Genomic DNA, 27,419 nt, shown 5'->3' on the forward strand with positions numbered 1-27,419 from the left:
AAACACTTCCCACTGTGGCCACTGTGGACTGGAGGCCCGAGGAAGGGAGAGAAACCGGTTAGCTGATGGACCTGTGGAGATGCATTCCCAACCCTGAAAGGTACAGGAAATTTTCTTCCTGTTCAGTCTCAGGTAGCATTTGTTATTTGTATCTGATGTGATGCTAAATGATACTCAGTATTAATACGAAGTATTTCTAAGCTTGGAAAACTATGCTGGTGGGGAGAAACAAGGAAGTTACGATGGGAATTTACTTGCAACGTTGAAAACTTCAGTTTGGGGCACTTATAAAACCAGGTTGATAAAGCCAGCTTTCTTGGGCCTGTATCCTGGCAAAATTAGCACAAAACTAAAGTACAGTGTTCTTACTCTCCAGCTAAGAAAAATGTTTTATTTAAATATTTATTTGTTATCTTGTACAATGTACAATAGAGTCAAGGTAGAAAATGGAGAAGCGCCGAGCTGGAATCTGTTTTGATTCCATCAGACTCGGTTTTCTGCACTGCTCCCTGGTACCTGCATTCAATCCCTTCAGGTCTGGGTCCTTATCTGCCATCATCATGGAAACTGCCCGTTTCATCCTTTGGTGTTGATGTCTTTGCCAAGTCCTTAAGTGACAACTGACACCTCTATTTATTTTCCGGAAATCTTGACTTTCTGGCTTATGGGACACGTGGTTCATTACTAAATCCCTCTTAGCAACAAAAGAATTATGTTCCCTGACTATTAATGTGACTCAGAACTATTTTTTCATTCTGGCTGAAGTTGGCTAATCTTACTACATCCAACAAATAAAGCAAACTGAGATTTTAAAGATGTTTTATTTTATATCACATTTCAGAGCATAACAAACTGTTCACTTGAAAATATGATTATATACCTGTGAATCTAAAGAAACATAAAATTAGTTTGTGGCCATTATTTTGGTCTAATTGAAACATTTTGATAATTATTTTTAAATACGTTAAATGCCCAATTATATTATTAATCTATTTTCCAAGTTTTAATCTCATAAGTTGAAAAATATTATAAATAAAAATGATATTGGAATTAATACTTTATATGACAGGCATTCATAATAAACTTAAAATGACAAGAGCATTAAGACATTCATTAACATTTTTTATTGAAGTATAGTAGATATTTTTCAAGGTTGCCATATTTTTGTTTGCATTATAAATTCTTCATTAAACGTCCACTTAATGTCACAGTCTTGAGATTTTCCTTACCTGCTGCTCCAGTTTCATGACTTTTTTCTTCAGGTTTGCCATTGGACTTGAAAGCCTTTTGCTCATCCACTTCATCGTCCCCCCACCATGATGGCTGTCCGTATAATGGAGTACCCCGAGGCATAGCAGAAATATCTGGAAAGAGGTGAAAAAAAATCTGTCTAAAGCATATGAAACAGAAAAGAAATGGTTTTGAAGAATGCTAGAATTGCCTGGTTAATTTATTAAATGAAAACATAGAGTCTAGATAGTTGAAAAGTACTCTAAGTTGAAAACCTTAGTTTTTGTGTCAGACCTTATTCAATGTTAGACATAACTAAATAAATGGAATTTTGCACTGGCTAATATTAAGTAATGCACACTGCTTTAACCTAATTTTGCTAAAGTGTACTCAGTGTTTCGGTATACAGAAATGGTTCGGTAAGACTAGATAAAAAAGACAAAAGTAAAGTAAATTTTGGTATAAGTGACCATTAAAAACTTTTTTAAAGCCTAGGCAACTGTACAGTAACTAAATTTAATCTAGCTGTTAACATGACTAGTAGGTTTATATTTGAGCAAATTTGGTAATGCCTATTAATTAAAAAAATTATTTTTTTATTAATAGGATTATTTATGTAGAGCAGTTCCTGGAACATCAAAACTATAATAATAACTATGATGATGTAACATCATCAGATATTTCCTTTTATTTACTTATTTAAAAAATTTTTTAACATTTATTTTGGAGACAGAGACAGCACGAGTGGGGGAGGGGCAGAGAGAGAGAGAGAGAGAGAGCATAAGTGTAAGGAGGGGCAGAGAGAGAGATACACAGAATCTGAAGCAGGCTCCAGGCTCCAAGCTGTCAGCACAGAGCCCCATTAGGGGCTTGAACTCACAAACTGTGAGATCATGACCTAAGCCGAAGCTGGACGCTCAACTGACTGAGCCAGCCAGGTGCCCCTGGATATTTCCTTTCAATTCACTTGTTATAATTCAAGAAAAGCAGACAAACATGAAATAAAAATACTGTAAACTATATTTATTTCTCTCAAATACTTAAATCTATTAAACACACCTACATATAACTGTCATATATAATTACATGTATAAAATACTTTCTAATGAAAGTATTGGCTATATTAAAACCTACTCTAAAATTGTCATTACTATAAATTTATATGGACATGGCCAATATTTTTAGAACAAAGTATGCGATTTCTTTATAATCAAGTATAAACATGGTATTTTCAGAGACGTTAACTTACCCACGGCTTTTTCCTCAGACTTCAGTGCTTCCGTGGCTTTCTGCTGCACCTCTACTGAAGTATCCGCTCCCTTTGAGTCCACGCTTTTGGCACATGCAGATTTTGATAATTCTGATTCTGAAGATTTTTGGGACAACTGAAGCTGAATGGTAAACTTCTCATGCTATAAGACATTTAAAAATGAAAGTGAAACACCCAGGAGTGAAATCAACACTAGCAAATGGTAGATTTACACAAGAAATAAGTAAAAAAAAAAATTTACCTTTAGTGCTTCTTCAGGGACCCTCATTTCTCCTCGAACTACAGTGAAAAGATTTGTATGTAAATAGGGCTAAGGAAGAATATAATTTCAAAATTCTGATAATCAAGCTTAAAATAAAGACAATTTAGGAAATTGTCCTATTTTCAACAGGTAATCACAACAGAAGTATCATATTCTTGTTAGGGTCAAAATGTTAAAACTATAAAGACTATAATTTTTAAATACTAGAGAAAAATCTTGGGGCACCCGGGTGGCTCAGTCACTTAAGTGACAGACTCACAGTGCAGGAGTTTGAGCCCTGCATGGGGCTCTCTGCTGATAGCTCAGAGCCTGGAGCCTGCCTCAGATTCTATGTCTCTCTTTTTTTTCTCTGGCCCTCTCTGTGTTCTCTTTCAAAAATAAACAAACATTAAAAAAATACATACTAGACAAAAATCCTAAAGTCTGGCAAGTAATTTTAAACTTAAGCAATAATGGCCTTTAGGAAGTAAATATCTGGGTAATCTATCAGAGCACAAAAGACACGTTCAGTTCTCAAACAGTATAACTACAAAGAAGAAAAAGCACCTGGATCAAATTATATTGGTAGTTAGTCACAAAAAAATGTAAAAGGAAGTTTTTCATCAGTGATTATCCAACAGTAAATCCTGAAAGAATTCGATTACTTCACAAGCATTGATAAAAATGAAGTTCATTTGGAAAGTGCACAAGAAATTCTATAATTAGGCTCCTGATAGCAACAACAATCAGACCCTTTCCTCCAGGCACTGCAATCTGGGTCGTATTATATTACCAAACAACTGATTCTATACAGATCAGAACCAAGTGCTAGATATAATGGATGCTTTCATTATTATGCCAAAAAGAACAATGCCTCTGTATATTAGAAAACATCTTTCACTGAACAGTAGAGGTCACATTTCCCACCATTACTTAAACCTGTATTGAAAGGATTTTTATAACCATGTACTAGATTCTATTTTCCTTTACCAATTCATTGCACCCTATGACTTCAAGACTAGAGGCTGTAAGTATCACAAATGCTTGGGGTAAAAACAGTTCCCATGCATAAGGAGCAGTAAGCTTGCAAATGAGGTTTTAACTTCTATTCCTGTTCATTAAAATAATAAAAATTCAGAACTTTTTGGGATTGTAAAGAGCTCTGGGGACTATTCTGTTTAATATCTAGTCCTCCTATCCTATATAGGTTATTTGAGGACTGGGGGGCAGAACCTAAGACGACAATCTTGTCAGCTGGATCAGAGTCCAGGGTTCCTGTAGCTGTGAAATACTAGAATTTTCCTTTTTGTTATGTGCATATTCTGATGCATATTTGCTGACATATATGAAAAATATATTTCATAATTAATAATTCATACTTAATGAGAAATTAAAGTCTAGTAACTTTGTTTTACCCCCAAGAAACTCATGAACAGGTGAAGAAGATTTCATTGCATTCCCGCATTTCCAATAGAAAACAGTGTCTCAAAGAAACAGAAAGTCATTCCTATTTTTTCAGTGGGGAACACCACTGATTTCAGACTCCTGTTGGGGTTTTCTGGTGCTCCATTCAAGTTTATTCCTGAGGGAGCTGCAGGCTGTTCCCCAAGGCTAGTCTGGGGTCTTGTCTTTACACTTAGGACTCCTTTAAGATCTTGGAAACCTCGAGAGAGCCTAGACTTCTTGGGGCCACACACTGTATCTTCCAAAAAGGTTCATGTGTGGAACCTAAGATCCCCAGGGTCCTCTTGTGTGGGTCAGTTGTTTACCTGAGGACGCTGGTCTGGTGGGGGAGATTTTAAGACTGCCCTAATTTGAGCTTTTAGCTGCAAGGCTGCCTTCTTTCTAATGGTACAGACCCAGGTTAACTGTTTCTAGTTGCTAATTCAAAAAAACGACAAACTAAGATCCAATTACTCATAATGTCCGTAGGTTAAAAATATACAATACAGTATTAAGGTACACTCACATCAATTATATCCGTATTAAAAAAAGTTATAAAAAGTTTAAATTCTTGCTTATTAAAAATTGTATTTGGGGGCCCCTGGGTGGCTCAGTCGGTTAAGCGTCCGGCTTTGGCTCAGGACGTGATCTCATGATTTGTGGGTTCGAGCCCCGTGTCAGGCTCCATGCTGACAGCTAGCTCAGAGCCTGGAGCCTTCTTTGGATTCTGTGTCTCCCTCTCTCTCTGACCCTCCCCTGCTCACGCTGTCTCTGTCTCTCAAAAATAAGTAAAACACATTTTTAAAAAATTGCATTTGTAGGTTATTTCCCTGTTTCTTTACATCAGGCTGCGACTGTGATTTTACACTCATCCCTAGGCTCAGTTTATTTAAGAAATATTTATTGGGGCGCCCGGATGGCTGAGTTGGTTAAGTGCCTGACTTTGCCTTAGGTCATAATCTCCTGGTTTGTGGGTCTGAGCCCCGCACCTGGCTCCACAATGACAATCCAAAGCCTGCTTGGGATTCTCCCTCTCTCTCTGCTCCTCCCCCACCTGTGCTTCCATCCTGAAACTGTCTCAAAATAAACAAACTTAAAAAGAAATATTTATCTATCGGTGGGGTCAAAGAAACTCATCTGCATACTAGTAATGCATTCTAAAACACCATTCTTTATCTAAATGACAACTAAAGCTAACTAAAAGGGGGCAAAATTTTGAACAGTTTCAGTTACTCCTGGGGCCTTAAAGCACCAAGTGTCAGATATCACTGTGACCGTGTGTTTCAAAATTTGTTTTAAAAATTAAGTGATTAAGTTGTTTTATTGGGGAGCTACCAAACAGTTACAGAAGAAATCTAATATTACACACGGGCTTTTGTTGCTTGGGACAAGGCTTCCAGAGTTTTAAGGTTTCAGAATGTGCTGTATTCTCAAACTATTTAATGGGCATTAATACATTATTTTCTTATAAACTGTATTACGAACAAAAATGTGACTTTCATGATGTTGAAGACACTGTGGATGCCACAACAGATGAGAATACTTGAATACAACTATCTTACATAATGAAAAAAATTCTTTTTCTAAAATTTATATATCTCATAAGTGTGATTTAAAACATATAGTAAGACTACCCTTATAAATTATCCTTAAGGTTAGCCCAAAACTTTTTTTTTTTTGGATCTTCTCCTTAGAAATATGGGAAATTTAGAGGGGGTGCCTGAGTGGCTCAGTAAGTTAAGCATCTGACCCTTGATTCAGCTCAGGTCATGATCTCACAATTTGTGAGTTCGAGCCCCCCATAGGGCTCTGTGAGGACAGTGCAGAGCCTGCTTAGTACTCTCCCCACCCACACCCTTCCTCTGCTGTATTCTCTTTCCCTCTCTCTCTCAAATAAATAAACATTTAAAAAGTGGGAAATTTGACTATATTGGTAATAAAATACATGATTATGCTAAAATACACTGCACGTTGTATTGCCTAAGTTGAAAAAAAGCAGAAAACCTTCCAAGGGGAAAATTTTATTTCTTTAAGCAAATTTTCTACTAGCTTAAGTTTGTCTTTACCTTCAGAAAGATGTATTTATTGTTTTATTCTGGCAGATCAATTCCTTTGTCCAACTTTCAGAAAACTTTGTTTTCTAAGAACAGGTTTTAAACAACCCCTTTAAGCTTTTCTTCTATGACTTTATTCCATGTCTAATAGCTCATGTCAATTTCTTAAATTTAGTTCTCTCAAGCTTTGAGAAACATCCTCCAGTTTTGAAATCTGGATGTGTGTTCATGTTTTGTTGTGGATACAAATCACATTAATCAGAAGGTATCCTAACTTCTCTAAATGAGCCGTCCTTGATTTTTAGTTATATTTATCCCCTTCCTGATCATTTTAGCAGCCAAGATCTGGATCCAAACATACAACGCCAGATGTAATGTTCTAAGTATAGATAAACCATGATCTTAAATGCTATGACAATGACTTTTACTTTGTTTCTAATATGATTAATCCAATCATTCTGTGGATATTATAGAAATAGACAACTTCTTTGGGAAAAAGCACCTTAAAAAAAATTAAGTTACTAGGTTCTTATAGTGAGCCATATGCCTGGGACGGTGAGGATTTTGAGATTTATGGTATTTAAGTAATGTTTAAATCATTTGCCACTAAACAGAGAAACCATATCATCTTCTGATCTTCCTTCTAGTTCACCAGTGACCCCATCTTTATTTTTTTTTAATGTTTATTTTTGAGAGTCTGACAGACAGAGCACGAGCAGGGGAGGGGCAGAGAAAGAGGGAAACAGAGAACTGTCAGCACAGAGCCCCGATGTGGGGCTTGAATTCATGAACCATGAGATCATGACCTGAGCCAAAGTCAGATGCCCAACTGACAGCCACCCAGGTGCCCCTCCATCTTAATCTTTTTAATCTGGTTCCTTATCTCTCCCACCTCTTCATACTGGAAAATAATAGATTTTAGTTCTTAGATCTCTTACCAATCTATATTCACTCCCTTGTGTGGTATCATTTAGTCTCAGGTTTTAAATATTATCTAGACTATGAAAATTCCCAAATTTTTGTCTCAGGCCTGTACCTCCTTCCCTGGACTCAATCTATATACCCTGAAATGTCCAAAATCAACTTCTCAGACTCTTGCTTCTGGCCAAGACAGAGAAAAAGGAACCAGATTTGCTCTCCTACACGAAGCAACCAAAAAATGGACAAAAGATATAAAACAATGGTTTTCAAGATAATCAACATCAGACAGCAAAAGACAGTGACTCTTGAGTGACGAGAAACAAATCGAGGCAAGTCCAATCTCCATCCCCTGCTTGCTGTGCTGAGTTTCCAGGTCACGCTGCAAGTAAAGGTAATCCTGGTGGGATCTGTCAGGCTCTCAGAGGTGAAGGGAGTTGCATGAAAGAGACAATTCTGAGATATTCTGAAGATCTTGGTCAAGTATTCAGCCTAGTACAGATGAGTAATGCATGTGAGGACACTACTACCTAGGTCTGGACAAGAACCATTTAAAGTATTACAGGTAACAGCACCCAGTGCTCAGAAATGACCAGGAATAGTGTCTGTCCCCAAAGCCAGGCTGGAAATTATCATGAATCACGAGTCACTGGATAAAATAGAGGTCAGCAAATTTTTTTTCTGTAAAGTGCTAGATGGCAAGTATTTTAGGTCTTTGGGGCCATATGAGTTCTGCTTCAACTACTCAACTCTGCTGTGGTAGTCCAAGAGCAGCCACAGAAATATAAATGAGTGATCATGGCTATGCTACAATAAAACTTTATTTACAAATATGGACTGAAGGGCCAGATTTGCCACTGGGTTTGCTGACCCCTACAGCAGAGTGTACAGAAAGGTCTTGCCTCTGTATCAGAATAATTAGCCTCAGACTACCCTTATAGAAGTCTAACAAATCTTAAAAGCAAGACCCAAAGTGATAAAACTGTTTCCAAGTAACCCTGTCCCAGAATAAAGCTCAAAAATATGTACAGGAATATAAAAATTTGCATGCAATACTCAGCAAACTCACAATGCCTGCCATCCAATAAAAAATATGCATGCATATTCAATCAATTAAAACTGATGCAGAACTGACACAGAAGTCAACCAAGATGTTAAAAGTTATAACCATATTTTGTATGTTCAAAAAGTTAAGTAGTAACTTGGGAGATAGCAAATACAAAATCCAAACTGAACTTCTAGAGATGAAAGCTACACTGGATGGATTAATGGCAATTAGACACTGGCAAAGAAAAGATTAGTGAACTTAAAGACCCAGCAATTTTAACAATTCAAACTGGAACACAGAGCTGATGATTAAAACAAACAAACAAACATCAGTCAGCTGAGGAGCAACCTCAAGTAACCTAATACACATTTAATTGAAGTCCTTGAAGGATGTGAGGAAGACAAATTGTATCTGGAAAAGTAATGGCTGGAAAAATTTCTAAATTTGATTAAAACTATAAATTCACAGATTCAAGAAACTTAACAACCCCCCAAGCAGGGAAACATGAAGAAAACTACACCAAGGCACATCATAATCAAATTGTTCAAAACCAGAGATAAAGGGAAATAAAGCAAGTGAGAATACAACAGAGTGACATCTTTAATGTACTGAAAGAAAAGATATGCCACACACAATTCAACAGCCAGCGATAATAACTTTCAAAAGTGAACTACTTTTCCAGACACATAAAAGCTGAAAGAATTCATCACCAGCAAAACCATACCGCAAGAAATGTTAAAGGAAGCCCTGAGCAGAAAGAAAATGATACCAGATGAGGATATGGATCTATAAAGAGGAATGAAGAGCATGAGAGATGATAGCTACATTGGTTTAAGATACAAGGGTACAATGGGCATAAAGATATGGTATTTTTACTTAAATCTTGTTAAAAGATAATTGACCTTTTACTCAATAATGTAGTATGAGATTTGTAACATCTAAGAATAAAGAGTTTGACAATCTTAGCATAAAGGTCAGTACAGAAGAAATGAAAGTTTATACTGTAATGTTCTTATACTATATGTGAATTGCTATACTATTGCTTGAAGATAAAATTTAAAATTAAAGATGTAATTACAAATCTTGAAGCAACTATTCAAGTAAAAAAGTTATAGTAAATAACACAATAAAAGACATAGATTTACATCATACAAAATGTTCAAAAAATCCAGAAGAAATGAGAGGAAAAAGAAAAAAGAAACTGATGGTACAAATAGAACACAGATATCAAGATGACAGAATTAAACCTAATTACATCAATAATCACACCGAATGTGAATGACCTAAACTCCAAATGAAGGCATAAATGATCAGATTGAACATGAAAAAAAAAATACCAACTATATGATGCCTACTTTGAATGTAAAGACACAAATAGGTTAAAAGCAAAAGAATATAAAAAAGAATGTAAAAGACATTCTGCGCTAACCCTAATCGAAAGAGAGAGAGAAAGAAAGCTGGTAGAACAATACCAATGTCAAAACAAACCATATTTTGGAACAAAGAACATTATCTTGAATAGGGCAGATCATTTTCTTTTATTTATTTTTCTAGTTTATTTGTTTTGAGAGCAAGTGAAAGTGTGAGCTGGGGAGGGTAGAGAGAAAAGGAGACAGAGAATTCCAAGCTGACTCCAAGCACAGCAGGAAGCCCTGCTTGGAGCTTGATCTCATGACAGGAGATCACAACTTGAGCTCATGGCAAGAGGTGAATGCTCAACCCACTGAGCCACCCAGGGGTCCCCAGCAGGTCATTTTATAATAACTAATGAGGTCAATTCATCAAGAAGACATTTTAATTCTAAATGTTTATATACCTAATAACCAGGTTTCAAATTACATGAAGGAAAAACTACTGCAAGCAAGGAGATAGAAGTAAATCCATAATTACAGCCTATGATTTCAATTACAGCCTAATCTCTCAATTAATAGAACAAGTAGACAACTAATTGGTAAAAAACAGAAGATGTGAACCAAGTTGGCCGAACATTAACAGAACACTCTACCCAAAAACAACAGAAACGCACATTCTTCTCAAGTACATATGGAACACTTATCAGGGAAGATAAATGAGGCATATTCTGGGCCGCAGGACAAGTCTCAATACATTTAAAATGATCTGAGACATACAAAGTGTGTTCTCTGACCACTATGGAATTAAATTAGAAATCAGGAACAGAAAAGTCTCTGGGAGAATCTCCAAATTATTTGGAAACTAACAAACTTTTAGATAACCAGTATTCAAAAATCAAGAGAAATCAGAAAGTATTTTGAACATTAAAGCAGTACCTAGGAGAAAATTCATACAACTAGAAGCTTATATTAAAAAAGTCTCAAATGAATAACCTCAGCTCTTATCTAGAAAAAAGAAATTAATAAGACAGCAGAAATCAAAGAGAAAATAGTAACAATAGAGGAAATTCAGTTAAATCAAAAGCTTGCTTTTCTCAGAAGATTCTCCCCATTTTCTCCATGAAATCTGCTCTACCCACAGACTTCTCTGTCAGTTAATGGGGACTCCATTTTTCTAACTGCTGAAAGCAAATGCCCAATCTTGGATTCAACCTTGACTTTCTTTCATTCTACTTCCAATTTAATCAAGAATATTACCGTCTTCTTCAAAATACAGCCAGAATCGGATTCCTTACCACCTCCTCTTTCAGTACCTGCTGTACACCCTTGACCCACTGGTGCCAGGGCACGGCCTCATATCTCACCCCCCCCCCCATGCCCGCTTCCATCCTTCGTCTTTTTGGAACAGGATGTTTTTAAATATTTAAGTCATTGTCACGTCACTCCTCTGATCAAACCCCTATAAATGGTTCCCCATGTCACTTAGAAGTCAAAACCCTTAGAATGGTCTATTATGTGCAGCCCTTCCTCCCCCAAAACATATCTTCCTGCAACCGCAATGACTTTTGAAGGCTGCTCTTCAAACATGCCAAACATGCTCCTGCTTCAAGCCTTTTGCACTTAACTCTTCCATCTGCCCGAAGAGCAATTTATCCTGATATCCATATGGCCAGCTTCTTCACTTTCTCCTTATCTTTGCTCCAATGTGGGCTTCAGGAACATCCTTTTTTAAAACTGTAACTTCTTGGGGTGCCTGGGTGGCTCAGTCGGTTAAGCATCAGACTTCGGCTCAGGTCATGATCTCACGGTTCGTGGGTTCGAGCCCCACATTGGGCTCTGTGCTGACAGCTAGCTCAGAGCCAGGAGCCTGTCTTCAGATTCTGTGCCTCCCTCTCTCTCTGCCCCTCCCCTGCTCGCACAGTCTCTGTCTCTCAAAAAATAAATAAAACATTAAAAAAATTTTTTTAAATTATAACTTCTCACTCACCACCACTAGCTCTCTGGAACCCCCAGTTACACTTTTCCTCTGAAGAACCTGTCATCCTCTATTCTTAGTTTTTTGTGTGTGGTCAGCTTCCTTCAAGCCTGTTAAAGTGTAATCACCAGGGGGGACACAGTGGTCTGTTTCATTCACTTTCGTACCCCTGGACCACGGGGGTGGGAGCTCCCGCACACAGGAGACATTAAATACCTGTGACGTGAATGACCTTACACTTGCTTATCTGCTACAGTTTGGCCACTTGGACATTTGCTAGCTCCTTCTGAAGTTCATTTTGATTACTACATCACTTAATTATCCTTTATGACTTTACAGTAATTTCTTAAACTTGGTTTAAGTTTCTTGGTTATTTCTTCTACTACTGCCTTTTCCAAATCACTTAATTTTTTTAATTAGAAAAACGCTTTTGGCAGATAAACTTTGTGTCTTAGTTCTATCTCAATTCACGGTAAGATGTTCTTTCCATTACTGTGACATTTTAATAAAGAGAGGAATTTATAAACTGGCTATTAGGCTTAATTTTAATAAAAATAAAGCACAACAATGACTTCAGTTTGGTACAAATATAAAACAAATAAATGTAATATATAAAATTTGTTTTAAAAATTTCATTCCATGTAATAAGATTTCTGCCGTTGCAACATCCTAATGTTCATTTTTGTATAGTTTTCAAAAGCCATAAACAATAGGAGATGCTATTTTAAAATAATAAAATTTACTGAGCCTACCCTGAGGACCTGGGTAATAGTTCTGGTTTAACACTGATTTTTAATCCTAAAAAAGTCCTTTGGAACAAAACATTTGTTCCAGGAACTTCTATAGCTATTATGAGCTAATATATAAAAAGGAAGTATTAGTTCACTACACAAATTGTAAAAGTGTGTTATTGCTTAACAGTTTTTTCTTGATTTAAAATTCAAAGTAATCATTATAGAGTTTTATTGAAACTCAAATTTCCTTTTTTCTCATGCTTTGAAACAGATTAAAGAGATACTTAAATTCAAAATATATTTGCATTTATTATTTGATGAGACTTTTTATGCTGGTGGAAAATGACCCATGGATCGTTCTTAGTCATTTTATGTGATTCATATTCTTAAAAGAATTTAAGACAGACAACTCACAACTACTAAGATTTAATGGTTTCACTCTTCACATTACTTTGCTGTACAAGTATAAAGTTCATAAGATGTGCCACAAAACTATTTTTCACAAATTTTAAGTTAAATAAAAAAAACCCCTACCTATGCTTTAAGAACAATTTTAAAGAGTTAGTATTTATTTTATCTATGCATCAAATGCAGGCAGCTGAGACCACATTTGCTTGGGTGGAGTGATAAAAGTCCGTCTGGCTTGCTAATTAATACATTTTTTAATACTAATGTCCAGATAAATGCAATAACTGAAAAAATGAAAACTCAAGAAAAACATTCAGCATAAGGTAGAATATTTGTATTTTAATTAAATAAAAGTAAGCCATTTATTTCAATGCTTTTTGCCTTGTATGAATAGAAATGTTTTATTATTCTTCAATCACATTGCTTCTCTTCAGTGGGGTTGTTTACTATACCCGAGGGAGGATAAAGTCATGTCCCTATTCTGTTCTTAGAACTTTTTTTTTAACTTATTTATTTAGTTATTAAAAGATTTTATTTTTAAGTAATCTCTACAACCAACGTGGGGCTCAAGCTCCCAACTCTGAGATCAAGAGTCGCATGCTCTACTGAATGAGCCAGCCAGGCACCCCTGGAATCCTATTTTTAACAAAAGAATTTTAAATATACACTAATTGTATCATGAACTGAACCAGGGAGCGTGGGTCTCAGAAGACGCAGGATACTGAGAAATCTGAATTAAAGAGTCGATAGAGACAGAATTCTTAAAGCAGAGTGAAAGTATGAATGGGAGAAACAGGTAGGGTGCGTTCTTACACTCCTTCTAGGAGGCTGTTCTGTGTCCTGCTCATCCAAACAACAGGATCCCTGGGCTGGGCTAGCAGTAAACATTCCTCTGTCCTCTCTTTGTTACATTCTCTGCTACCCAAATTACACATGGAAATACCACTGCTGAAACTATCTAGAGAGGTGGGAAAGCTGAGTCCATCAACTTTTCTAGGATTATTTTTAGGAATTGGCATAACAACTAAAAAATATATGTATTGTTTTTAAACATGTATTTCAGTATGGGAGGGCAAAGAGATATCTAGCATGCCTCTACTGCAAATTCTTAGATCAAGAAATGTTAATTTACATCAGAAAAGCTTTTTGAATAGATTTAATAAATGCACAAAATCACAGAAGGATATCATATCCAAATCTCAGCTTATCTTCAAGTTTCAAGGTGATGTAAGTCTGCTCTGGAATCCTTACATCATTCACAAAAGTCTACAAAGAGAGAAAAAGATGTCAGGTTATACATAAAGTATTAGTTATTACATTTCAGATAAACAAATACTCAAACCTTATACTTAACAATACATTAGATATGGTGGCTGGCACAGCTTGTGTACTATAAACTGTGCTGTGCATCTCCCAGGCTGACACACAAAGCACCGGCCGCACCCCCGGAGCCCACCGTGCAGCCGGGACACACAGGCACCTGAAAGTGACGCTGAGGAAAGCTCCTCCTGTGAAGCTGACAAATCGTAAAGGGCAAAACACTTAACTTCTGATATATTATCCGGATACAGGGGACTCCATTTTAGTTTTGGACAATTCTAATTATTTGTGAGGTTTGATGTTTCATTACCTTTTTTAAAAGCTTATTTATTTTGAGAGAGAGCAGGGGTGAGTGGGAGAGAGACAGAGAGAGGCGTATGGGGAGAGAATCCCAAGCAGGAGCCTGACGCAGGGCTTGAACCCACAAATAGTGGCATCATAACCTGAACCCAAATCAAGAATCAAACGCTCAACCAACTGAGACACTCAGGTGCCCCTATTCCATGTTTTAAAGTAAATGTTCCTTTTGCTCTCTAGAAGAATTCTAAGAATAAACATACTGAAATACTGGGGCACCTGGGTGGCTCAGTCAGTTGAGCATCTGACTCTTGGTTTCGCCTCAGGTCATGATCTCATGGTTCATAGGTTTAAGCCTCACACTGGTCTCTGGACCTGCTTGGGAGTCTCTCTCTCTCTGCCCCCTTTTCCCACTTACAAGCACAAGCCTTCTCTCTCTCTTGCTCTCTCAAAATAAAGAAATAAACTTTAAAAAAAGGAATAAAATTGCTATTCTATTTCACAATTGCCATATGAGTGCTTCAGACCTTTTTATGACTCTAAGATACATTATGGGATCTACTGACCTCATTTTTTTCCTATTTTTGAAACACTCTGCTATTTCACCATCCCATCATTATTGTATCATTACTCATCAAAGATTTCTAACTATGCTGAAAATGACCACAATAATAAGAAAATGGAAGACTAACGGAATTGCCCAGAACACTGCTATCCAACAGAAATATAGTGCACGCCCCAAATGCACGCTACACATATACTATTAAGTTTTCTAGTAGGCACCTTAAAAAACTAAATAGAGAAGGTAATTAATTTTAATACTATATTTTAACCCAACCCATATATTCAAAATAGTGCCATTTCAACAAATAATTAATATAAAAATGAACAACATAATTCATGGTTCTTTTTTTTGTACTTTTATTTACTTATTTTTTAGACTTATCACTTTCAAGTGCTTTCAAAGGCTAACGGCTACTGAAAGGAAGGTGGAATTGTGAAATAAACCATCTGTACTGCACCAACCTCCAGCTTTTCGACTGCCCTGCCCATAATACCGTACTGCCTCTCTGGGAAGATGTTACACACATCTGGAGACACTATCTTTGTGCTTTTGTAAAATAAGCTGTTAAAGAGCACAATTGAGGATTCAGAATTTTTCACAAACCATCCATAAGTGCAAAAAGAAGAACAGTTAGGAAGATATTTCACGACTGTAAGATGATTACAAGAAGACAGACGACAGAGCTCTAGACTATAAGAATAGTGAGGAAACTGATAATAATACAGTAAAGCATCAGAGCACGGGTCTTCAGATACAGATAATCCCAGATAAATTTTCTTGAATGCAAATAGCGATGAGGGAAGACTGTGTCCAAGGGCAGAAAAAAAAATAGGGCATTTTTCATCCAGTTAGCCATTCGGTAAGAAAAGTCATACAATTATTTTTCTGTAAGAACTTGAACAATTCTCTATTTCAAATTTTCACAGCATTCATCTTTTGATGTTTGTTTTCCAACACTTATTTGATTTAGTTTCTAAGCGGACAAATGCCCAAGGCAGGTATCTATCAGAGGTAACCAGAAGGAAAGATGATGTAGAAAGAAATAAAATTATTAATCTTCTATTAAGAAATTTAAAACTGAGATATGTTTTGCAATTATAGAAGAGAGCTATCATCTTAATAAAACTGTAAGCTGTCAAAGTCTTAAAAATAACACATTTTTAGAATATAATGCAAGAAGAAATAGAAATAACGATAAGCTAGGACCAGCTGGAAATGTGCTTGATGTTTGAAAGCAACATTACAAAACGGATATGTATCCCAGGTCTCCCTTGGCAACTGATGAACAACACCCATTTTGCAATATTATGTACTTTTCAAAACCAGAGAAACATGAAATAAAAATATGACCTTGTCATGACTAATTTTTAATTAAAATTTCAAGTTGTTTTCATTATCCTTTTATCTTTACTTCTGCAAATTATGTATAAAAAGACTTAAAGAGTCCACTAGACGCAGACGGTAAATGGTGATGACTATTGTTCTTGGCACACTGGAAGTGAAACTGGAACTGGCTAGACTCACAGAACACAGAACAACGTTATACTTAACTGTCCAGAACGCAGATATCATATAAAGACCCAAGTTTTCCTCTGGTAAGCTGAAACATTAAAAATTACTTTTTTCTAGTGAACTCCATTTTTTAAAATCTTCTACTTTACTGGATTTGAGATGGCCATAATATCTTGTCTGGGAAAACTCCCTCCATGGTGAGGAAGTTCAGAAGGGGCCTGAATGACATGCAGTAAAACCTTACAGGAAATTATGTTATTATGGTCATATGCTCAAATTCCTATGTATGACTGGCACTTTGTAATATGTCATAGAATACCAGTTTATAAATCTATAGAAAACAATTAGAAGGTATAGTCCGAATTTCAAGCACAGATATATGAAGATAGTGGCATACTGCTAAAACTTGAGATCCTACCTTGCTATGATGCATGAATAATCCTAGAACATAAGCTTCCAACACCTTTCACAAAAAGATTAAAATGTTAATACAAAGAAAATTTTGAATTCAGGCATTAATAAACTTTAATTTCATGTTCGTTTCCAAAATGAACATTTTACATTGTTTTAAAAGTTACACCTTGAGTGGCACCCTGGGGGACTCAGTTGGTTAGGCGTCTGACTTCGGCTCAGGTCATGATCTCGCGGTTCATGAGTGGGAGCCCCGCATCAGGCTCTGTGCTGACAGCTCGGAGCCTGAAGCCTGCTTCTGATTCTGTGTCTCCCTCTCCCTCTGCCCCTCCCCCGCTCACTCTGTTTCTCTTTCTCCCTCAAAAATAAACATTAAAAAAATATTAAAAGAAAAAGTTATACCTTAAGTTTGCCAAAATATTCTATGTAGAATTACAAAAGAGAAGAGCTTTTCCAAATGATGGAAAAGAATAAAAAGAAACATTAATTAATTCACTGATGTTTGATATGTGGAAAACAAGCAATCAGGAATGCTGTGGAAGAGGAAGGCCACAGTTCTCAGCCAATTTTACCCAAAACCGTTTCAACTTAAACAACCATTCTACTCAAAAGGCCTAACATGGCCAGTCAGATCCACATAAAGCTTAAGATTGCTCAACTCACTTAATTATTAAGCACCTACTGTGTGTTTAACAGACATACTAGGTAGGTACTTGCAGAAATCCAGAAACATGTGATTTTAAAATGCTGGCATTTTTATGATGGAAATATTCCCTAAGGTCTAAAAAGGCTCAGGAAATATGAGCCAGACATGAAGTTTCAGCTCACAAAAATGCCAGTGTAAACATCTGAAGGGAAAAAGTCTCCTGAAGGTCTGAAGTTTTGCAAGGAGGAGAGAAAATTTCAAAAAGCAACAGGAAAAAAATCATTTAAATAAATCAATTATGAAGCATTTTAATAAGTCAAAAATGGGGAAAAAAGGGATTTACTTCTTGTGTCAACATCATCTGGCCGCCCTCTTGCCGTATAGGCTACATGGAGGAGGACAAGGAGGCACGGAGAACAAAGCACCACATGAGGTCTGAGCTTAGGAGTGGAAAGGCTGGGATTCACAGGCAGGTCTCTGAACTACAAGCCCCACATTCCCTGCCGCCCGAGGAAGGGTGGGTGCCCGAGCCAGGCCGCTCTTCAAAGTCCCTCTCCCAAACCACCACCAGAAGCAAACCAAACTGGATAAACATCTATTTAACTGACCTACAACTCAAGTGCATAACTGGGTGTACAAAACTGTATCACCACTGTGTATTGTCTTAATGCTCTGGGAAATGTGAACAGAATAGGTGGCTGGGGCCTAACCACCACAATCACACTGCCAGAGACAGAGGTCACCTGGTTTTCCCTCCCCCCTGCACACCCTTTCCAGTCCATGCTCAGGTCTGATGCTTGTAGAAACTGCAGTGAGGAACAGGGACCCCGCAGAAGCCACAACAGGGTGGCCGAGGGGACAGCTGAGAAGCAGTGCCAGCCAGTGGTGGAACGCGAGGGGCGGGCTGTGACAGCAGCACCAGTTCTCCTGGTCCCAGCGGGGGAAGAAGGCAGGAAGAAGGGCAGGCAAACAAGGCTTCCCCAGGAGAAGCTTCGCAGGGCGTGTGGGAAAACAGCATCAGCTGCAGGACAGGGTCCAGCTTCCAGGGCAGAGCGATTTTCATTTTGGGAGCGGCAACGTCAAGTGTAGATCTAGGTCCCTTGGGAGTGTTATTTTAGGGTAGGATGAAAGGGAGGAGTGAAAGTGGTCACAGTTAAGAGTCATTTATAAGTTGAGGTTAGTTGGAAAGGGCTTTTAGAAAACGCAGCCATGGGTTCCTGGAGAAGTCCGTAGGCCGCGGGCTGCCAGACCTGTCAGCTGCTCCGCTTGCCGCGCTCTTCCTGCGTGCAGACTCCACGCTCTCCCGGTCATTTACTCCCAATCATTTACCGTCCCCAACTTGGTTACGGCTTCGCGACAGCCTGAGAGAAATGCCATTTTGCTACGAACATTAAAAAAACCGAGGAGCAGAAAAATGAAGTAACCTGTCTAAAGTCACTTCGCCAGGAGGAATTCAAACAGGGCTCCTCACCACCACATCCTGTCCCCTGAATTCTAAAATGCCTACTTGTAACCCGATGCTCAAATTTCTGAAGTTCTATGAAGAGTACCAGTGTCCCCGGGCTCCAGCGCACAGCAGCAGGTGCCGGAACAAGCCTGTGGTGGTGCCCTCGCCAGGCAGCCCAGGCTGGAGCACGGAGACCATCCCCGCCACACCCCGCCAGCACTGCGGGGCGGGAGTCACCTGAAAGCCAACACCAGGTAACTGAACTGGCAGAATCTGTGTGCTCTCAAACTAATACATACATGTATGGCGAAACCAAATTTCAGAAAGAGGAAGTGACTGTCCCTGGGCACAGCACTGCTAAATCGTACACCGATGTTCAAATCCAGGTACTGGTTTCGAGTTCAAAATGCAAATGTTGCTCTCTATGAGTTATTATCTCCCACAGAATTCTTGAGTATAACTGAATTATGAAGAAAGTTCAACCCATAGAAACTTAGAAGTATTTTATCTGATTTTTTTTTTTAATAGCGAACACCACGTAATTTTTCTATTTGATCACAGTCTTTTAAAAGAATAAAACACTGGGATATAATTCTCATTATTTTCCAAGATAATAATGTACAGACATCTACACACAGCACTGTGGTAAAGATGAATCTTTCTGGCTTAAAATCAGAATGTAACATTGTTAAAAGAGGCCACGTAGAGAAGTAGGTTAAAATTTTTCTCTATAAATTCCTTAGTAAAGAAAATAAATTCAATCTCGTTAAAAACAAGATCGTATCCGTGCCCTGTGCAGACCGCTGAGGGAATGCTCATGACCCAGCACAGCGGCACTGAAGCAAAAGCAGACAGAATGCAATGCAGAGAAAGCACCCCAAATCAAGATGAAAACAGTCTGTGGGTGTGAAGGAAGAAGAAAGTAACTCTGCAAACAGGAGCTGGGGCTCACAACAGCTTATGACCTGTCCCACGCTAAAACAGCCTCTACCTAGTCTGCCTCTCTTTTGCATACCTGCTCCTTAAGGTAACACTGTCAGCAAGGTAACACTCCTAAACGCCTGCCCTCTGTCCCTGCCCTTCAGGAAGGGGTGGGGTCTGTGCTGGACTCTACTAAGCCCATGTGCTCAGGTTGACCAGGCAGATGGGGGTGCCCCCACCGGGAGGACAGCTGGTGCGGGGCTCTGAGGAGCACTCGGGGAGGTGGCACCACGGCTCTGGAGGCAGGGCGAGGGAAAGAGCAACAGAGCAAGGACCGGGAAAAGTGTGTGACGCCAAAGGTGAGGGATTTCGGCTCAACCCTGAATTCTGAGACTTAAATCTGTTTTCCATGAGAAACAAATAAAGGCTGGAGTACAACTAGTAGAACAACAAAGTATCTCAAAGATTAAATATCAGTCTTTCAGTACCTGGCCAACTCAGAACAAGAAAACAATGTTTCACTGTAATTGTCCAAATTCTGCATGTGTTTTCTCATAAAATGTTCAATGTATCTTTCAAAAAGCAGTGGCAGCTGGAAGCAGTCGTATATTTCAAAAAGCAGTGGCAGCTGGAAGCAGTCGGGATACATTTAGTTTCTGTTAAACTCATTTTAGTAATTTCAACAGCACAGATGTGGAAAAATATTGCATCTGCTTATGTTAGCAGGGCTATCAGAAAATTGAGAAGAAATAAATTAATCACTACTTCATTCTCTCAGTCTGCAGCTATTTATATTCCAACAATGTGGAACAATCAAATGAAGAATTAGGGAAAAAACTCGCTGAAGGAACACAAAAATACCTCTGAAGTAGGAATACAAAAAAACGATAATGAATACTGGGGTTTAGGTGACTGTGTCACATGTTTAAGGTAAACGGGTGTGTTTCCTGTCTTTTTTGCTCTAGTAGAGAAAGTTCTCCACTGGTTGGCATCAAAACGTGTTTTTACCCTTATTTTCCAGGTTACCCTGTATTTCTCCAGTGCCCAAGAGTGCCTGTCTCCATTCTTACTGCCATGGCTTTCCACTATGCTCCCACAGATGAAGTCATGCCATCCAGTGAGGTCCACTTTCAGCTCATCTCCTTAAAGAAGTCTTTCAACCATCAGGGGTAGTAACAACCTTCTGAATTCCTGTATTTACTGCCTATACAGTTTCTTGGGAACATGGGCTGGTTACACATTCTACTGTATGGTCCCCAAAATGCCACGTACCTAGTAAGCCTTTTAGATATAAAATGCAAACTGGGACACCTGGGTGGCTCAGTTGGTTAAGTGTCTGACTTTGGCTCAGATCATGATTTCACTGTCTGTGGGTTCGAGCCCTATATCGGGCTCTGAGCTGGAGCCTGCTTCAGATTCTGTGTCTCCCTCTCTTTCTGTCCCTCCCCTGCTCACACACGAGTGCACATGTATGTGTGTGCATGCATGCTGTATCTCTTCCAAAAAAAAAAAAAAACCTAGAAAGAAAGTGAAATGCAAATTAAGAGAAAGAAATATAACACAAATAGGAACTGTAACCTGATTTGTTTGCTTGCAATATTAAAAAAAATATTCAAATAGTGCAAGAGAAAATCTTCACTTACCCCATTTAGGCTGCCCAAATCTTTCACCAAATGTTCATCTGTGGAAGCATCATAATTGATTACAGCATGTTGCTTATCCACACTACGAGACTGAAAGAAATGTTCTGAGTTAGTAAATACAGGAAAATACTAGAATAACAAACACAAAGGTTTTTGGCTAGAAACTTTATATTAATAGAATAATAGATAAGTATTAGGAAATATCAAAGTAAAAGTGGATTAAATGAGATTTAAACTGTGTTACTACTATACAACACAAATTTGGCATCGCTCCCCAAAGAAGAAAGCAGCCAAAATTTGAAGATCTTCTTCACATACGCATGCACATGCACATGCGCTCCAGAGGTTAGCGAGTTGTTTGTAGACAGAAGCTCCTGAAGGATGAACTATATAAAAACCTGTGGAATCCACTCACAGGAAGAAACAGTCTGGGACCCACACTGAATCTGAACTCAGTATAACACCGAGGGCTACTCTGTGAACCTTGGTATATGAAAAGCAAAGGAAGTACCCCGAATGGGAAGAGATGGGACTTCAGTTCCCAGTTCAAACGTGAAGAGCCTAGAAGTCATCAGTCCCATCCATACAAGAAAAAAGATGCACAAACTGAAAATCAAAAACTACTCTTAGTTTTATCAGAGAATTGAGGTCATATGGCCAACTGTCACTGTGAAAACTAGAGAAGTTACATCAGAGAACCACAGCTTTCCAAATAGAGACCATGGCTGCGGCCAGCCGACAGGGCAGGAAAACTTAAGACTAAGATGTGTAATTGCTAGAGACATGAACTCGAACTAGCTTACAGATGAAAGCTCCCAGGGGCACCACCTTAGGGGATATCACTCTGCCATGAGTTCATGAGCTCTACCCCAGAAGCCACACAGGGTGTCCAGGAGAAGACAGGAGAAACTCTTCTTGTGTTCCCCTCAGCATGCAGGCGAGAATACACCCAGAGCATTCTGTCACCAACAGCCTGCACTCCAGGAAGACTGCTGTACCAGTGCTTAACCAGTGTGGCTTCTACCAGAGCCTCACTGACGTGGGAGCACAGGAATACCAAACCCCAGCCTCCTCTAGCCTTCCTGGCTCACCTAAGAGGGGGACAAAAAAAGCTGAGATGTACTTGTGGAGGTCATGACCTCACTAAAAGACTGAAAACTAATCATAGCATTATGGAATGGTTCCTTTCCCTCCCATCCACAGGGTTTATACATGCACACAGAAAGAGAATACAATGTACACGCACACAGGAAGAGATTACAATGTACACGCACACAGGAAGAGATTACAATGTACACGCACACAGGAAGAGATTACAATGTACACGCACACAGGAAGAGATTACAATGTACACGCACACAGGAAGAGATTACAATGTACACGCACATAGGAAGAGATTACAATGTACAGGTGCACACAGTAAGAGATTACAATGTATAAACACCCAGTAAGAGATTACAATGTACATGCACACACAGTAAGAGATTACAATGTACAGGCACACAGTAAGAGATTACAATGGAAAATATGGCAAAGTTCAGATTATTGAATAAAAGGTCTTTAAAGAAACTCAGAAAACAACAGGGGAGATGAAAACAAGGACACTAGAGGAAATGTTAACTTCTGATACTTTCAGCTACAGAAACGTTAACTTCTGATACTTTCAGCTACAGCCAACAGTAAATGCAGCCTAACTCCCAGCCACATGCACAAAACGAGGAGAGGGTCAGCAGCTAATAAAATAGCAATACAGCTGTAAATCCTAGTTGAAACTGTCCTACCCAAATAAGTTTCACTAAAATTAAAAGCCCCTGCCTCAATCAGCTTAAATCCCATATTGACAAAGTTTTGGTCTTTTCTTCTAAGTACGTTAGGAAGAAACAGCATGTGACTTAAAATAATCTTCCAACCTAAACATTCATCACACATACACTTTTGCTCTTAAAAGTTTTAAAAGTTGGTTTTTGGTCTGTTTTTCTCTGAAACTTCAATTTTTCTAGGACAAAATGTACTTTGTGCAGAGCAGTATTAATGTAACTTCTCTACAGCTTGCCTGAAAAACTGATTATTGTATCAAATTATAACTGTAACCAATACAAAACATCTGCATTAAATCTAAAAGTTAAACTTCACTTTAGTTTTTACAGTTGTGTTTTAAATTGTTGCTCTGTTTAATGAAGTCCTAAATTCAGTTATTAGGGTTACAAAAATGAATGTGGTACCATTAGGAACATAATTCCTCCATATTGTGGATTTGTCTAGTTGACTGAGTCTAACAAAAAATCACATGCTGTAAGGCAAGTGAGACTTCAGGTATATGTGGGGCTCTTAATGAATATGAACCAATCATCCATAAAAAATAATCTCTGCGAGGAAGAAAACAGAAAGAGCTCAAGACCTCAGCACGGTGTACTGAAATTCATGGGGAAAAATGTAAATGAGAGCTGAGAAAAGAAAATGCACACAGGGAAGGGAGGTTAGTATTAGATATAGAAAATAAGCCAAATGGTTGCTCATGGAGCAGCTTTGGAGGGAAGTGGTCAGAACGACCAGAGAGAAGAAGAACAGAACAGCTTACAGAGGAGATAATTAGGGGAGGCCACTTAACTAAGTCAACAACTTGCCAGAAACCTGGAAATCTTGCCCTCGAATTGTTTATGGGGTAAGTACAAGAATACCGCCTAGAGAACACAGAGCAAACTTAAGACATAAGAAAAAGACAAGAGTGCACTGAGCTGAGACGTTGTTCCAACTTTGGGGGAAGGGGGTGAGGGAAGACATTATGTGGGATCAGAAAAAGCATTTTAGGAAATAGGGTGGTAACTTTTTGAAAAGACTAGTCTTACAGACTTAAGGCTAGAGCTACTGTAAAACAGAACAAGCCATTCTCATTTGTGTAACTCTTTAAAAAGTAACAGTCAATGAAAGAAAGCAAAAAAAAAATTCCTAACTGTCTTCAAGGTGTCAGTGTGTTTCAGTACCCATCAAAGAAATTCAGGAAGAAACCAAGATTACAGAGTGAGTGGTCAACAAAAACTGAAGGAATACATTACGTTACGTCACGTCACGTCACGTCTAACCATCTAAGTATTAATTAACCCATTTTCATTTCCAGATCGTCAAATTCTCATTTTCTCTAGATGAAACTAGCCAGGAGAATGTGTGTTACAGCTTAATTTTCACAATCCACTTGAAGATTTCAATGAAAATCTGATAATCTCTCAGAAACATATAATTTAAATCCTGACAAAGACTGCTAACTTCACCAAGTTTCTCATTCAATGGGAAAGCTGCAGCTGATCAGGGGTAAACTGCAAAGACAGTCAGTTTTTACCAGTTCTGTTATTCTTGTCCTTTAAGTCTTCCATAAGAATGCAAGTCTCCTTATCACAAGCAAAAAAAATTTTTCTGCAGCTTTGTAGGGGAACTGATATTGATTACACTTATTATGGTGATCGCTTCTCAATAAATACATATGATCTGCTGTTCATTTGAAACTAATAATGTTGTAAGTCAATTCTACCTCAATGAAAAAAAAAAAGAAGCAAGACTCTCTAGTCACCGTCTCCTTATAGGTAATATCCAGAAGAGTGTGCCTCCTTCCTCTTGATTTTTACTTTCTAGAAAGACTCTCTTCTCAAGGTTTTGCATTGCACTCTTGAGAATCCGCCTTACTGGAAACTCTTCATTCTCAAGCTCTCACAGATGGCTACCTCCTACTTCCTACCTTCAACTGAAATCTGGTTTTCCCCCTGAGAACACTATTTCTACTGCATTCCTTTAAAGTGGATGCTGCCCTCCCAAATCCACCATGCTGCTGAGTTCAGAGACAGAAAGAATTCATGCAGTTTACCATTGTGGCTTTTGGACCGTTACATTCCCCCTGAAGGGGAAAAGACCTTTACTTTCTTTTTTTTTTTTTTAATTTTTTAAATGTTTTATTTTTGAGAGAGAGAGAGAGAGAGAGCAAGCGAGGGAGCAGGGGAGGGTCAGAGAGAGAGAGAGAGACACAGAATCTGAAGACAGGCTCCAGGCTCTGAGCTAGCCGTCAGCATAGAGCCTGGTGCGGGCCTCAAACCCATGAACCATGAGATCACGACCTGAGCCGAAGCCGGACGCTTGCTTAACCAACTGAGCTACCCAGGCGCCCCAAGTCCTTTACTTTCTTAAAGTTCTTGTTATACATCTATAAATATAAATACAAATGTACATATACTTTATATTTACACACAAACACACACACACACACACACACACACACACACACACACACACACACACCTCTTTCCTAGGTTGCCGCAATCATCTGTGGTCACTCTTTGTTTTGAGGAACTCTGCCCCCAAAGTGGGGCTTCAACTCTATGACTCTACGATCAAGAGTCACATGAGGCCCTCGTTCTAACCTTTTCACTCAAATTTTGGAGTTATGGTTCAGTCTTCCTTTTCATTCAAACTCCTACTTCATCATGATTGATTTTCAACATCTATATAGACAACCCATATAAAAATCTAGCCTTTTCAACTTCCACAACCAACTCCATACCTTAACTTGGCATACTGCTCCTGTTGCTAGACATTCTATGGAATGGATTCTACATCTGGAACCTGACCTGTAGAATTCTTCTCTAGGACTGCGTTCTCCTATTTTTCCAGGTCTCTCACTTACAGTAATTGGCTAGTATGCTACCTCAATTCTGACTGCAGCAGGACATCCAATGCTCTGACCCGTCTCTTCTTCCACACAACCCCCGTCACCCCGACTTTACCTCCTTCTCTGTGATCCAGCTCCCCTCATGCTCACAACTCTACCAAACCTCTACCTTCTGCCCAGACTACTCTGGCTCCGCTTCACATATTTATTTCCTGCTTTCCACTGAACATCTCAATCTCAATGTCCCTTCAGAACCTCAAACTCATTACCTTATTCCCCAAAAATGTACCTTCTGTACCTCTATTTCATTCATTTCAAAACAGTATATCTGAGGCTCTTTTTCTGCCTGTCCTTTCATTATATAACTAAAAAGCACATCCTAATTCTTTAATCCCTTTGGCACTCTGTTGTCTTCTCATTTCAAAGCATTCTCTCTTCTTTAGAACTCTGCCTCACTTTCTAGATTATTATCACCTTCTAACTGCTTACACCAATTCCAAGCTCCAATTCCTGAGCAGTACTATAGAGTGACAGTTGAGAGCAGGTCCTGGAGTCTGAAACTGGTCATGGCATCTGGCAGCTGTGTGACCTTGGTAAAATGACTAATTTTTGTTGAATCATCAAAAAGAAGATAGACCAATCTGACAGGTTTGTTTGTAAGGATTTAAAGACCCAACAGGGAAACATTTAAATAGGCAGTATTTCCCTGCGCAAAAACTCCTAAGTGTACTTGCTGATTAAGGTAAAACATGCAGGTCTTGATTCAACACACAAGGCTCTCCGAGGTCTGGTCTCTTCTAACTTCCAAATCTTAACCTCTCAAAATGTTTGCCTTCACATCCTATATATAAATTACAAGTGACAATTTTAATTACCTGAACAGACGCTGAATGCCACGCTCTCTTTAATACTGTGTACTCTGTCACATGCTAAGCCTCCCAGAAACCGTTTATTCATCTTTGAAGATCTAGCTTAAGCCATCTCCTCCATGACTTCTTTGCACAATTCTCATTTCTGTGTTTCCTTCCAGGTAGGGACTGACGGACCTGTCTTTTGTGCACCCCACATCACCATTCTGTGTCATAACGTCTGTTTGTTTGTGTGCACACCTTCTTCTACCAGACAACAAGCCCTCAGGGACAGGGGGCCTGGCCTAGGATAGGCACTGAGGCACTGATCCCTTGGAAACCAGCACAGAACAGGGCCTAGTGCATTGGAGATGCTGACGGAAGGTTTGCTGGAAAATGCACGCTATTTAGCCAATCTCATAAAGAATGAAGGTAAAAAAATTTTCTTAGCAATTAAAATACCAAAAGTACTTGAACTTACAAAG

The 27,419-nt window shown here is 38.6% G+C and overlaps 1 protein-coding gene across 10 annotated transcripts in view; it reads right to left on the reverse strand.

Moving 5' to 3' along the window:
• CEP170 (centrosomal protein 170) overlaps window positions 1–27,419 on the reverse strand; it is a 127,983-nt gene that overhangs the window by 57,609 nt on the left and 42,955 nt on the right. For 7 of the 10 annotated variants that reach the window (XM_029934835.1, XM_029934838.1, XM_029934837.1 and 4 more), the window contains exons 3-8: window positions 21,436–21,525; window positions 16,786–16,830; window positions 13,861–13,939; window positions 2,742–2,800; window positions 2,480–2,642; window positions 1,230–1,364 (exon numbers count right to left, since the gene is read on the reverse strand). In XM_029934835.1, coding sequence (XP_029790695.1) covers window positions 1,230–1,364; window positions 2,480–2,642; window positions 2,742–2,800; window positions 13,861–13,939; window positions 16,786–16,830; window positions 21,436–21,525 — 571 coding nt within the window. The remainder of the gene's footprint in view (window positions 1–1,229; window positions 1,365–2,479; window positions 2,643–2,741; window positions 2,801–13,860; window positions 13,940–16,785; window positions 16,831–21,435; window positions 21,526–27,419) is intronic. The other 3 variants (XM_029934839.1, XM_029934833.1, XM_029934832.1) reach the window with 1 other exon arrangement.

Source organism: Suricata suricatta, chromosome 3 (genome assembly GCF_006229205.1).
Source record: "Suricata suricatta isolate VVHF042 chromosome 3, meerkat_22Aug2017_6uvM2_HiC, whole genome shotgun sequence".
In the NCBI taxonomy this organism is placed as follows: domain Eukaryota; kingdom Metazoa; phylum Chordata; class Mammalia; order Carnivora; family Herpestidae; genus Suricata; species Suricata suricatta.